This window comes from Lepisma saccharinum, chromosome 23 (assembly GCF_977018435.1).
Source record: "Lepisma saccharinum chromosome 23, izLepSacc3.1, whole genome shotgun sequence".
Taxonomy (NCBI): domain Eukaryota; kingdom Metazoa; phylum Arthropoda; class Insecta; order Zygentoma; family Lepismatidae; genus Lepisma; species Lepisma saccharinum.
The window spans coordinates 8,436,696-8,452,367 of NC_139251.1; the positions used below are offsets into that span (position 1 = coordinate 8,436,696).

Here is a 15,672-nt window from a genome sequence, read left to right on the forward strand (position 1 = left end):
ATGATGAGCCCCCCTCAGGCAGAATTGGCCACACTTAAAACAAGCTCAACATGCCCATATGAGTTTTTTGCTCAAGTGTGGTACTCTGTCTAATCCAAGATTTTTGTAAAAATGCCCTCGGGAATTTCCAGAAGCTACAGTGTACAAATGATGAGCCCCCTCAGATTGATTTGTCCATACTTACAAAAGTTGCATCAGCCAGATTTTTGTCCATAAGCTTGTTAAAAATATGCCTTTTTTTGATTTTGTTTTGGATACACTTGAAATTAAGCCAAGATCCTCATAAAACCTACACCACCTATACATATTTACTTCCGGTTTAAGTTCAATTGGATACCAGGTTCAATTTGTTTATCTAATATTAAAACAATGTAATATGCAGAGATTTTCTAGAATTGCTCTGTAACTCTCTCATTTCTTACATCATAAACATATGATTTTTCCCCTATAAGAATAACACTACATATGGTGTCTGCAGGGATTGTATTATGGAATTTACAGATAATTTTAATAAAAACTCTCGGGAAATTCCCGTGAAAAATTATGACCCCTCGGGAATTTCCCGTAAAAAAGCCCTCGGGAATTTCCCGTTTTTTTCTTCTCGGACCGGCTTAGGGTATATAAAGAGATTTTGCATTGCATATCAGCCAGTATTGTGAGAGTGGCTGAGGAGTACAGATGTGTTGTTACAGTGCTTTTCATACTACAGGCCTGTTTGGTTTAATATATAACATTTCTTATTATTCAATTTCAGATATATTGAACAAAAGGGCTTATATTTTGTATAAAAAAATCTGATATTTGTTACATCCAGCTTGTTTGTTGTAATCCACTTATATTTAGAGTCAGGCTTATATCTGTCCCAGCCTGTTATACAAAAATCAATACATAACACTCAGTGCTAGGTTATTGCCATTCTAGACATGCATGTCTGTGCAGGTATTTGTGCTAGGTCAGTGTAGATCAATATTTATTCTCTTTTTCCACTTGTGGGCTATTAGCTTTACAACCTGTCATAATAGGCATAGAGTTTTGATTTAAAACCCAAAAAATTTTATATAATAAACCGAGGATAAAAATTAATAATATTAACATATTAAATATACACAAGAAATATACAAAGCACACAGCTGAACAAAACTTATAAATATATATATATATATATATTAAGTACAAAATTTTGAATTGAACCCCAGGAAATCTTATATAATAAACCAACAACAAAAATGCCAAATCAAAAATATTGGAATCAGTGTAATAAGAATATATCTAGCCCCAATTGGGCCAGACACCAAAAGAATTGTGACCCAGACAAATGCAGAACTCCCACTAAAATATGTCCTAAATGCCATAAAATATTTAGCAAGGCATATTTCAATAGACATGTGGGCTCTTGTTCTGTACAGTCATCAACATTGCCCTCACAACCATCTACATCTGGTCTGAAAAGAAAGCATGAAGCACCTGTTAATGCTAGAGCAGCAAAACAGCCACGCTATGCATCACTTATCCATAGCAGTTTTAATGGCCAATTAAGAGATCACTGTTTTGTATCAGAGCCAAGATGTGGTATTAAGAATTTTTTGAACAGTGTAAATCCTGATGTGCAGGCAATTCTAAATGCACAAAATGGCTCTTATAAGCTGTCCCTCAAATTGTTTACACAATATAAGAAACCAAATGGCACAAAATTTACACAGCCCCACATAACAGAAACTGTACCGGTATATTCAAATACAAATTTAGACAAAATAATAAGCAGTTTGATAGATCAATTGAATATTAAACACTCTGAATTTGCAGCAAAAGAGTCTGGATGGAGCCTATGCGGTTCTCCACACAAGTTTTATATTAATATTTCTGAATTCAACCCATTACAAGGTTCCACATATCTGCCATTACCTGCCAATATTAAAAACAAAAGAGCCGTGGTTAACATAGAAAATACCGACCAGAAATGCTTTTTGTGGTGTATTTTAGCTGCTTTGTATCCAGTTTTAAGGAATCCAGAGAGAATAAGTTATTATAAACAGCATGAACATGATTTTGATGAAGCAATGGAGGGTTTAGAATATCCAATGTCTGTTCAGAATATTGATAAATTTGAAAAAAAGGCCCGGGATATCAATGGTAAACAATTATCTATTAATGTATTTATTTGTTCCACTGGTCGTGGCAATTGCTTGATAGCACCTCTCAGAATCAGTACACTTGATGATGATTCTGCTGTTCCGATTGATCTGCTCTTAATTGAAGGGGATGGCACATATCATTACACTCTGATACACAGTCTTGAAGCTTTAGTCAGAAAACAACAAGGCAAATCTAATAGAATATTTAAGTTGTGCCGAAGATGTTTAACTGTATTTGATGGTAGAAAAATGGTGAATGGGGTTCGGGAAGTGAATGCAGAAATTGCTAAAAACAAGTTAATTGAACATTTAAAATACTGTGGCAACTATAAACCTGTTCATATGGTGATGCCAATGCCAAGTGAAAATGCAAAATTCAAAAAGTTTGAAGCCTTGTTGGAACACCCAGCATATATAGTCTGTGATTTTGAATCAAATCTCAAACCTCTTGCATTCTGTAGCCCAGATCCTGATGAACCTTCAATTACACCATACCAGTTACATGAACCCTCCAGTTTTTGTTATGTGGTTGTACAGGATGGGGTTGTTAGTAAACAAGATTTATACACAGGAGCAGATGCTATCAAAAAATTTGCACATAGAATAGAAAATGAGTGCCATGACATAGCATCTAATATCTTATTAAAATCAAAACCCATGTTGCCTTTAACAGAGAAACAGATTGAAGATTTCAACAATGCAGAAAAATGCCCGGTATGTGATTCTGAATTTTCAGATATAAATATCAAGGTGAAACACCATTCTCATACAGATGGTAAATTCTTAATGGCCCTGTGTAATAGCTGTAATATTAAGATCCAGAGACCAAAATTTGTCCCCATATTTTGCCATGGTGCATCCAATTATGATTTTCATCATTTGATCAGGTACGAGGGGTTTGACAAGCAGAATTTAAATATTTGAGCTGAAAATGATGAAAAATATATAGCTATTAGCAAAATAATTAAAGTTAATGGTGTTCCTATTCACTTAAGATTTCTTGATTCCTACAGAATTTTATCGGCTAGCCTGGCTACACTGGCTACTCAATTATCTGATGATCAATTCAAAATCACATGTACCATGTTTCCAAATCAGGACCTGAACTTAATTAGGCGGAAGGGTGTATATCCATATGATTATGTTACAGATTTTTCTAAATTTGATGAGTGTTCTCTGCCACCACAACAAGAGTTTTACAGCAAAATCAGAGGATCTGGAATCACTGATGAAGATTATCACCATGCCCAGTTGATGTGGAACAATTTAAAATGCCAGACACTTGGTGATTATCACAATGCATATTTAAAACTTGATGTGACCCTCTTAGCTGATATACTGCAGGCATTCAGAAAATCTTCCATGAAAAATTATAAGCTGGATCCAATGTATTTTTACAGTGCTCCGGGCCTAGCATGGTCTGCAATGTTTTTGAACACTAAAATGCAATTGGATCTGGTCCAGGATCAGGACATGTATCTGTTTATGGAGCAATGTATAAGAGGAGGGATGGTGCAATGCTCTCAGAGATATGCCAGAGCAAATAACAAATATATTCCTGATTATGATCCAGCACTGCCATCAAATTATATACTTTATGTGGATGCAAATAGCTTGTATGGTTATGCTATGATGAAAAAACTGCCATATGCAGGGCTTGAGTGGGTTGAAGATTTCAATATTGAAGATCTTAAGGATTTTGATGACAGTGACTATGGCCTCTTCTTAGAGGTTGATCTGACAATTCCAGATAATTTACACAACATATTTTCTGATCTGCCCCCAATTCCTGAGGTTAAGTGCTCACCTGGCTCTAAACAGAAGAAATTGATGATGACACTGGAGCCAAAACAGGATTATGTCATATATTACAAAAACCTCCAGTTCCTGATGAAACATGGTGTTCAAGTGAGCAAAGTTGGCAAAGTTTTGAGGTTCAGGCACTCAAGATGGTTGAAGCCTTATATTGATACAAACACAGAGCTTCGAACATTTGCAATGAGCCAATTTGATAAGGCCTTGTTTAAATTGATGGTCAATTCTGTGTATGGCAAAACTATTGAAAATGTCAGAAAACATACTGATGTTAAAATAATTACTGACCCCAGCCTGAGCAAAAAATTGATTGCAAAGCCTAATTTCAATTATAGAAGAATTTATGATGAAAATATGGCACTTTTTAATATGAAAAAAACAAAGATTAAGTTTGATAAGCCTATTTATGTAGGGGCTGTGATATTGGAATTGGCCAAATTACATATGTTAAAATTGTATTATGATGTGTTGAAGCCTTTTTATAAGGATCGTGTAAAACTGATGTACATGGATACAGATAGTTTTATTCTTGATATTCAGACAGAAGATGTTTATCAAGATATGTCACAGCCTGAATTGCTTGAATATTTTGATAGCAGTGAACATACAAGGATTCAACCCCACAACAAAAAGGTGCCTGGCAAGTTAAAAGATGAGACACTTGGTGATGTTATTGTGGCATTTGCTGGGTTAAGGGCCAAGATGTACAGTTTTGAAACATGTTGTGGTGTTGTTGCCAAAAAAAGCCAAGGGCATTGGCAGAGTGACTGTAGACAAAGAGCTTGAATTTGAAGATTACAAAAATTGTCTCAAATCATGTAGCACAATCAGAACATCAGAATCCAGAATTCAGAGTATAGATCACTTATTGACTACAAATGTTGTAAGAAAAGTAGCTCTGGACCCACATGATGATAAGAGATGCATTTTATCATGTGGCATACATACTCTACCATGGGGTCATTGTGACTTGAAAAATGGGAATCAATGCCCAATTACAGAGCATGATTTGAAATAAATAAACATGCCTATGAACTTATTTGGGTTCAAAAAACAGGCTATTATGGACCTGCCAACACCACAAGCCTCTTCTGATATAATATCTAAACTGAGTGGTTTGTTAATTATTCATCTGAACAGCATACTTACAGATGTTGATGATGAAACAGGTAAAACATTGTACATATTTAACAATAATTTAAATCATTACCAATTACCTGTAGGTGGTCAATTACAATTTATTACAACCCCTGAGGGTGATGTCAAGATTTCAGTAGGGAGAAATATTTATAGAATTAAGCACTCAAACATGATTTCTGGCACTGTTTATACTGTTTCTGCTGGTGACTGCTTATATATTGAGGTCCCTGGATCCTATGACAAGCTTATACCTTTTTTTATAGAATTAAGAATTAGATATTCAATAATAAATAACCACTAAAACAAAAATGCCTAATGATATTTTTGGCCATACAAACATGAAGATCACAGTGATGAGATTCTGATGCTTGATGTCAGAGTCAAGAAATTAAGAAGTGATTTACAAGCTTTACAAACCACACTCAATGCCAGTCTTCAATTAGAAATTACAAATTTACAATCACAATGCATGGACCCTCTTCTTAAAATTGATTCTGAACTCAAATTGTTGCTTCAGAAATATACTGATTTGGCCACATTGGATAATTTTCAAAGTTTAGAAGAGGCTGTAGCAGCTCTTCAAGTCAAATTTAAGACCCAGGCCACCAACTCTGAGCAATTGAAACAACAATTGGAAGAGCAAATAAATAATGTCCAGGCACAGCTCCAAACAATTGTCAAAAGCATAAAATCACAAGAAGATTTTGATCTAGTGATTTTCACTCTAAAGGAACAGATTCAGTCACTCCAGATACCTAATCTGGACCCCTTGAACAATGCCATAGCCGAGGTTAAAGAAAAAATTGAGACACTTGAAAATTTTATGAACAACTTGCCATCTTCTGATGCTTTGAGTGCAATAACTCAGAGTGTTGCCAATATTAAGCTGCAACTTGAAACATATGAAGATTTTGGAAAAATTCAAAGTACCATAACCCATCTTGAGGGTACAATAGCAGCAGTGCAAAGTGATTTGGCAAATGTACAAGAAACTCTAGAATCTCGCTTGCCTGGGATTGTAGATACCCTTGTTAGTGTCCAGCAACAGATCACAAAGCTTGAAAACCTCAACACTGAATCTGAGCTATCTCATTTTCATCACTTGATTGATGATATCCAAACAAAGCTTGAAATTTTACAACAATCAACACCCTCTCAGGCAGATATAGCCCTGCTTCAAGATGCTATGCGTGGTGTGGCTGATGCTTCTGAATTAAACAATATGAAATTGGCACTTGAATCTTTGCAAAATACTGTATCAAATCTTCCTACATCACAGGAACTTAAAAATATTAAGAGATCTGTGAATCGCATATTGAAATCAGAAGATATCAAGAATATCCAGGCAGAGATCAAACAACTTACTCAGACAGTGGCCACTCTACCAACTAATCAACATATTAATGAACTGCATGCCCTGTTTGAGGATATCAGAAGACAAGTCCATGATCTTACAGCTCAAAATTCAAAATTGTCAGTTGTTGAAAATTTACAGCAAATTGTAGCTAATATCAAGCAACAGCTAGGGACCATGGAATCCAATCAAGCAAATGCTCTGTCTGTTTTTGCCACCCAGCTACAAGAAATTGTGCAACAATACAAGAAACTTGTTGTGGACATAAAGATCAAGCCAGGCCATGATGATGTTGTTAGGACCATCAATGAGCACCTTGAATCTGTAACAAGCAGATTGCTTACAGCAGAAAAAGAAATAACAGGCATAATCGAGAATCCTAAACATACAGTAATTCTTGAATTGTACAGCATCCCCAACAAAGAATATGATTCACCATTTACACCAGGTGGCAAAATATATATGCTGTCCCCTGCACAATTTTATTACCAGTTTTTTTTGTTGGGGGCACACTTAGACCAATCAAGATCAAATATTGGCTACAACCACAGGCACACCACTACCCTACCTTATCAATAACAAATGCTGATAACAAACCAAAAATCACCAGTGTAGAATTGGAGGATTTTACAGACCCCAATACATTAGAAACATCTTATGTTGAAGATGATGGCTCTCTGGAATTTCATATACAAATAGGAGACAAATTATATTTAGAAAATCCTGTAGTATCAGCTGCTGAACACCCTATAGTTGCAATATTCTTGTTTACATATTATGTCTAGACAAATTATTGTTGATGAATTACACAGACAAGCCAGACATAATTATAAGAGACTGCCAGTAGTCACAAAAGGCATAGATGATTTATGGCAGAGCGACTTGATTGAGATGGCAAGTGGACAGCTGAAAAACTTAGACAAAATCAACAAGGGCTACAAGTATCTACTCACTGTAATAAACACATTTTAAAAATTTGCCTGGGCTGTGCCACTCAAATCCAAGACTGGAAAATATGTTACAGAAGCCATCAGAACAATCATCAATCAGAGTGGAAGATCACCGCGCTATTTGCAAACAGATAATGGCAAAGAATTTTATAATTCAGTGTTTCAACAATTTATTAAAAGCCAGTCAATACAACATTATTCGAGTTACAGTGATCTCAAGGCCTCAATTGTAGAGAGATTCAACAAAACCCTAAAAAATCTTATGTATAAACAATTTACACTTCAAGGTAATTATAAATGGTTCAGTATTCTTCCAGAACTTCTACATAAATATAACAACTCGGTCCATTCCACAATCAACATGAAACCCTCTGAAGTAACTTCATCTGATGAGCAAAAATTGATCAGTACTGCTTATTATTCTAAATATCAGCCAACAACAAGAAAAGCCAAATACAAGATTGGTGATCAAGTAAGAATCAGTAAATATAAGCACTTATTCAAAAGAGGTTTTACAAGAAACTGGAGCACTGAATTATTTACAGTGGTTCAAGTTAAACCTGGGACCCGATACACATATATAATAAAAGACCACCGAGGAGAAATTCTCAAAGGCAGGTTCTATGAAGAAGAGCTCAGCAAAACTAAACAGCCTGACACATATCTCATAGAAAAAATCATCCGCAAAAAAGGCAACAAGTTATTTGTCAAATGGCTAGGACTTCCAGAACACAGCTGGATCGATGCAGACAAAGTGATAATATGAACACCTGGGATGTTATAAAGAGGCTGCCAGAACCTGAACAGCAGAATAAGAGAAATGGAAAATTGCTGCCTGATAATATTAGGTGTCTTATTGTTGGGCCATCTGCTTGTGGTAAAACTACACTAATGATTGATAATTTTTTATTGGCACCCAACTGGTTAGACTGGAAAAACAGGCACTTGTATGTCTTCTCTAAGAGCTTGGAACAATTAAAATATCAGCAGCTGATGAAGCTATATGATGGACTGGATATTGCCACTTTTGAACCAGATGTTAAGCCCATCCATGAATGTCTCAATAATTCTGTTGTTGTGTTTGATGACATTATACTGGATAATCAAAACAAGGTTAGAAATTTCTTTACACAGGGCCGGCACAAAAACATTGATTACTTCTACCTGGCACAGACTTTTTCAAAAATACCCAAGCAGCTGATCCGAGACAACAGCAATTTTATATGTGTGTTTCATCAAGATCATACCAACCTCAAACACATACACGATGAATATGTAGGTGGGGACCTGAGCTACAATGATTTTTCTAAGATTTGCAGTAGGTGCTGGAACCAGGACAGTTATGGGTTTGTCACAATTGATATGACAAGAAAACCCAATAGTGGTAAATATAGAAATAAAATTAACAATTTTCTAGACATTGAAACATAAATAAATAACCATGAAAAGGCCAATGATTGATGATCTTAAATTAAGAGATTATCTTGTAAAAAGATTTAAGGGATGGAAATCAGAGAACCGAGGTTTTTATGAGCAACACAAGCGCACAGAACAGCCTATTATTGATGCTATTGGTGAATTAGGTAAAAATATCAAAACTGTTACAGAGCAAAATCAAAATTTGATCACAGAGCTTGTACCTGTAGCTGCAAGAAACCTATTAGATTATCCATTTACCCCACTTTCCAGTATTCATACACCTAGTCCTGTTGCTCCTCGAAGAATTGAAGCTAGTCTAGATCCTATTGAATTGGGTCATCTTGCTCAAAAATATTTAAGCACACCTAAAGACAACAAAGATGAGGTTTTTGGCTTATATGCTGACACAGAGCGTGATGGTAGCATCATACATAGAATTGGCAATTTCAGAGTAACATATATGGGAGATGATCTGATTGTTTATTCAGAATCTCGTCTCGGAGAAAAGGGTGCTTTTGTTAAGTATCCTGGAACACCTGGATTGTGGGAACTGATGACTAGGAAAAGGCCTGGCAGCTATACAGATCAAGATTATGAGCATTACAAAGAAATATTAATAAAATCAGATGCTCTATACCAGAACAATGATCCCACACAAAAAAGAGTCAAGTCTAGCAGTGGAGCAAAATACAACAATTTAATCAAGCCCATATGGTCACAGATCAAGACTGGCAGTGGAATCAAACAATACAACACCCTGCCCAAAGAATTTGTGTGGGTTGATGATGTCAGGAAACTTGTAGATAGGTTATTGGTGATTGCTGGGGAGGAAAATGCTGGCAACCACAATTTTTACAATGAAAAGGTTGGAATTATGGACATGATAAGCACAAAATTGTCTAATTTTATAGTGAATGACACTAAGGGGATTGGATATCTTATAAAAATTATTAATACTCTACCACCTAAATTTTGGAATATCTCTGAGGGTCGGGGGCTGGTTAATGACATTATAAACAAGCTGCCATTTGAACTACACATTCCAGGCTATCAGTATTGTGGTCCAGGCACAAAACTAGACCATAGATTAAACAGAGGTGATCCTGGTGTTAATCCTCTAGATGCTGCTTGTAGAGACCATGACATAGCATAAAACACACATTCTGATCTTGACAAGAGACATGTTGCAGACAAGAAATTAGAAGAGGCTGCATTTGGTAGATTTGTAAGCAAAGATGCTTCTTTAAGTGAAAGAATAGCAGCATTGGGAACCACCATAGCTATGAACACCAAACAAAAACTGGGGTGGGGGTTGTGAATATATATATAATAAACCTAGGATGAAAGCCAAGGGTGTTATGTATCAGGTACCTTATGCAGGTCTTAAATCTCTTAAAACTATTGATAGCCTTTTAACCAAAAAGCAGCGCAAGAAAAAAAAAATTCTTGTATTGCCAAGGGCCATGGTATGAAATTATTACTTAGTACATCCCAATTAAAAAAATTACAGCAATCTAGAAAAAAATTGCATGTGGGTGGATTTATATTTACTATCCCGGCCATCTTAGCAGCACTTGGGGCTGTTGGGAGCTTGGCTGGGGGATCAGCTGCCATAGCAAAAACAGTAATAGATGCCAAGAAGAATAGGGCAGAATTAGATGAATTGAAGCGCCATAACCTGGCCATGGAGAAACAAGGCAAAGGTGTTAAGAGAGCCATGAATAAGTTTAAAAAAAACAAGAGCCGCTTACAAACCAAGATATTGAAGCTTTAATCAAGCCACTGGGCATCAAACATTTTAGAGGTGTGTACATGTCTGATTCTTTACCAGAACAACCACTCAACAAAGAGTGTGGCATTGTTAATTTGGATAAGTACAAAAATCAGGGCACTCACTGGATTTGTTATCTTAAATATTTAAAAGATGAGGCATTTGTGTTTGATTCATTTGGAGGTGTTCCACCTGAAAATTTAATAAAATATCTAAATTCAGCTAATTTTTATTACAATAATGCCGGTGTTCAAAACTTCAAAGATGTTAATTGTGGACATTTGTGTTTATCTGTTCTTAGATATATATCTCAAATAAATAAACCATCAATTGAAAATTTTCAAAAAGGCCTTGTGGTATCTGAAACATCATGGGGGTATTCCATCTCACCAGCCAAAATTCAATATTGAAACTTAGATTACATGATGATATAGTATATCCCAAAACAATAGCTCTCAGAGCATTTTATGGCATGTACTTAATCCCTAATATTACACACCACAACAACACAATTGCAGTAGGGGATCAAAAAATTGTCATCACTCCAGGGCAATATAATCTATCCACTCTAAATGCTCAATTACCCAGAGGTATAGTATTAACTCAAAATTCTGTCACTCACAGAGTAGAGATTGTATCTGCTACAGAGACAGTGGATCTGGGTACTATAGGAGAGCTGTTAGGATTTGAGAACAACACAAAACTTGAACCAGCCATCAAACACACTGCTATTAATATACCTAAATTCTTAGCCATAGAGACTCTAAATATTCACTGTAATGTGGCCGAGGGTATGATCACCAAATCAAATGGCATAGGCACTCAGAAACAATCTGGCATTATTGCAACATTCAAGCCTAACTCTGAATTCATGGAGCCCATCATCTACAATCCATCCCCAACATTATATTTTCCTGTGTGCCATAATAGAATAGATAATATTGAATTGATGGTCACTAATGAAAAAGAAGAATTAGTTGATTTTGCTGGATCCACAACAACTGCAATCATAGAGATTAATATTTAAATAAAAATACATACAAGAAAAAAATGGAAAATATTGAGAGTTATGAGCTACAATCATTCCCCCCAAACAGGAGGACCTTTGCAAATTTAAATCAACCCAACACAGAGATTGAGGTTGATCTTGATGTAGGGGATGGCTTTATACACCCCCACAGAGCAGATCTATACATCAAATTTGATGTTGTAAAGCTCGATGGAACAGATTATCCGGCAAATTCAAATATAAGATTGGTAGACAATTTTGTGCCGCATCTGTTCTCTGAAATTGAGATCAGAAAGCATGGTGTTGTTATAAACAGAGTAGATTATCCCGGCATTACCTCCACAGCTTTGGCCACACTAAAATTATCCAAAACCGAGGCTACTTACTACAAAATAGGTGGATTTGAGGCTGGTGATAAAATTATATCTAAGAGCCACACTGTACTGTTCCCCATGCGCCTGTTGCCAGGATTCTTCTCAGATTACAAAGATATTATGTGGAAGGGTGGTTTAAGAATCACATTTAGAAGAGCTGCTAATGATAATAATGCTTTGATGAGGTACAGCACATTAAACTCTACAGGGGAAGCTCTGCCTAATACCCTACCTGATGAAGGCAAATGCCTTATTCAGACTATGGAGCTACGAATGCCAGTTGTTGAGTATGAAGCCAGTTATGCTCTTAAATACAAAGCAGATATAATAAAAAATCCACAGATTCCTTTACAATTTTATACATATCGATGTGTACAGAAGCCCGCCACTGGTACTTATTATGAGTTTGATGCTACAAATTCATTCTCCAGTATACAATATGACATGCCAGATTTTGTGGTGGTACTGTTTCAGACTGGAAGACACAATAATCAAGAAAAAAATTCAAGTAAATTTGATAACTGCAACATCAAGAACATTTATCTTAAAAATGGCAGAAATGAGGTATTTCCTAGAGAAAATTATAATTTAGACATGTCCAAGGATGATTTCCTTAAATTATATGAGGCATTTACATCATACAAAAGGGTCACTACTGGCAATACTGACATGTATTACACACCAGATGAATTCAAAGCACAGAGGCCCATGTTTGTCATCAACACTTCAAAAAGAAAACAAGTTGTGGTTAATGACAGGACAAACATTAAAATTATCTGTGAATTCCATAATACACTCCCCGATGACACCATATATAGTGTTATTCTTATAGGGGAAAAATCATATGTTTATTATGTAAGAAATGAGAGAGTTACAGGGCAATTCTTGAAAATCTCTGCATATTACATTGTTTTAATATTAGATAAACAAATTGAACCTGGTATCCAATTGAACTTAAACCGGAAGTAAATATGTATAGGTGGTGTAGGTTTTATGAGGATCTTGGCTTAATTTCAAGTGTATCCAAAACAAAATCAAAAAAAGGCATATTTTTAACAAGCTTATGGACAAAAATCTGGCTGATGCAACTTTTGTAAGTATGGACAAATCCATCTGAGGGGGCTCATCATTTGTACACTGTAGCTTCTGGAAATTCCCGAGGGCATTTTTACAAAAATCTTGGATTAGACAGAGTACCACACTTGAGCAAAAAACTCATATGGGCATGTTGAGCTTGTTTTAAGTGTGGCCAATTCTGCCTGAGGAGGGCTCATCATTTGTTGAGTTTATAATAGCACCAACCCCACTACTATCTCGTAAATGACAACTTTACAAACAATTGAATATCGATTCAGTTATTATGTACACTTGACAGTACTGAAATTTCATGGGCTGATGCATGGCTGATACAGAGTTAACTAACTAACTAACTCTCTAGCCTTCTTAAACCCGAAGGTTCATGGCTGCAGCAACACAGGCCTTCCATCTGCCCCTATCTTGAGCAAGATCTATATACTCTTTTCCATCTCCAGTGGTGATATTCCCTTGAATCAGCACTCAACTTGTCTGATGATGTCCTCTCTAGTGGCTGTGGATGCCCGGGTCTAGCATCATCCATCACACTTTCATGGCCATCTTGAAATTGCTGACACCATCACCACACCATTTGCTTTGACATTATGCGAAGCTCATACACTTCCACCAGCCAGTTATCAATTTTTGTACCAGAAATCCCATGTGTCCATTTGTAGCGAACAACAGCTTGCACTTCTTCCTTTGTTCTTACCTCTGTTCTCCATGCCAACTGGGCACACACCTCTCAACTCTTCCTGTCTTCAATAGTAGTACGCTGGCACCCTCTGCAAGAAAATGGTCGTGCATCAGGCAACAAAAGAAGGATGATGCCTATATAATCACAACATATTACAAACTCAGAATCTCCATGCTTTCTGGAAATACGCATGAAGAATTTTTTTCCCAAACTATCCCTCATATTAGTTTGTAAGTACACATTTTAATTATAAGCATCTATTTTTCAGTATTTTGGTTGCAAGTATTTAAGAATTAGATCAGAACATTAAAATACCCCTTTTATAATCAAACACAGTACATATTGTCATACAATATTAATGCACAATAAATAGAAACTTTGAATTGTACATAATTTCCACTTCTTAAAAGTGTTGTGAAACATTTTTGTGGTTCCTGCGAAAGACCAAAATGCTGAAAAAGTATTAGCTGGTATTGGTGAATAAAATCTAACTGGTACTTTCCAAACCTCTATGTGTGTCCTTGAAAAAATAAAAAAAAGGAAAGGAAAGTGGGCCAGAAGGGTATATAATGAAACTAGAGGGAACGATAAACACCAGGCAAAGTAAGTGGTTACATTTCATGTATTAGTTATATTGAGGGAAAATGGAGGTGTTGGATTGTTGTGTAGTTAGATTAAAAGTGATGGTAATGAACAGCATTTGACTATCTGGTACTCACATCAGTACTTGGATGCCGATTGAGTTAATGTTGATTGAATGGATAGCTTGTATTTTGTTAATATTTGTGTACCTTTTCTTTAAAGAATTCTTGTTTTTCAGACATAAAAATACCCACGACAACAACAGTAAAATGTTAGATTCTTACAAAAACATGATACTGTTGTTATTATCAACGTTTGAGGAAGAAAGTAAATCGTTTCTTGAAAAAAATACTGTGGAAGATCTGGCAAAAATTGAAACAGACTTTGAAGATAGCAGTGACCAAAGAGGAATTTTTAAACATTTAAATTCAGCTAATTCAGTACTAGGAGTGATTGGGAATACAAAATTAAGGTAAGGAGAACTTTATTAGAATATATTCACATTGCATGTGTGATTAATAACAAAACACTGTGGAAGTGAAAATTGCTTTTAACACTTTCCATCATCAAAAATGCAAATACACATTAAAAAAAAAAAAACTTGCGAGTTGATCTTGCTGCTTGCTCCTTGTGTACAACCTTCTTTCTGATAAATTCTAAATTTGTATTTCTGCTCTTTCTACTGATAACATCAGAAATTATGATCAGATGGGTATGGGAGTTCTTTGTGAGTTCTGCTTCATCAATGTTATCTAGGCTTCACTCATCCTCATCATTGCGATTAGCCAAAAGTTGAAGAGTGGAAATGAAAACCGGGCTAAGTGCCAAATCATCAAACCTTCAGTTCTGTGTTGAAAAGTGTGCTATGTGCCGAGCCCAATATGCTGTGTAGTGGGCTATCTGTAATGCGTATTGTTCGTAGTGCACAATGTGGCTAGTAGAATGCGCATGGGTCAAGTTCCACCAGCTGTGGAATGAAACCTGGGCTAAGTGCCAAGTGCCACTGAAAATGTTCGGAGGTTGTGTGTCATTGTGTACTGCGACATTGAGAAGTGTGCTCCTGATCTTTGTCGTAAAATAGATAATACAGAGGTGTTGGATTGTAATGAGAGAAAAAGGCATAAAGGTGGAGAAGGAAGTGAGAAGAACGTCCAGAAGAAATTGCGATGGGAAGGTAAATCCTATGTTAACAACAAGAAACAACATGTGTTGACCAAGCAGCCCCCACCAGATGAGGTAGGCCTATAATCCAGTTATTAAATAACACATCTGTTCTTAAAAAAGGAATAACGCATACTTCAGTCATTGGAAATGACAAAAAAATATAAAACAGGAGAAAAAAAAGATCTTAAGAA

At 35.9% G+C, this 15,672-nt stretch overlaps 1 protein-coding gene across 2 annotated transcripts in view; it reads left to right on the forward strand.

Annotated features, from left to right (window-relative positions):
* The window catches only part of LOC146005179 (uncharacterized), a 204,409-nt gene that overhangs the window by 87,300 nt on the left and 101,437 nt on the right, over positions 1 to 15,672 (forward strand). For both annotated transcript variants that reach the window (XM_083144214.1, XM_083144215.1), the window contains exon 10: positions 14,556 to 14,789. In XM_083144214.1, the coding sequence (XP_083000340.1) occupies positions 14,556 to 14,789 (234 nt within the window). The remainder of the gene's footprint in view (positions 1 to 14,555; positions 14,790 to 15,672) is intronic.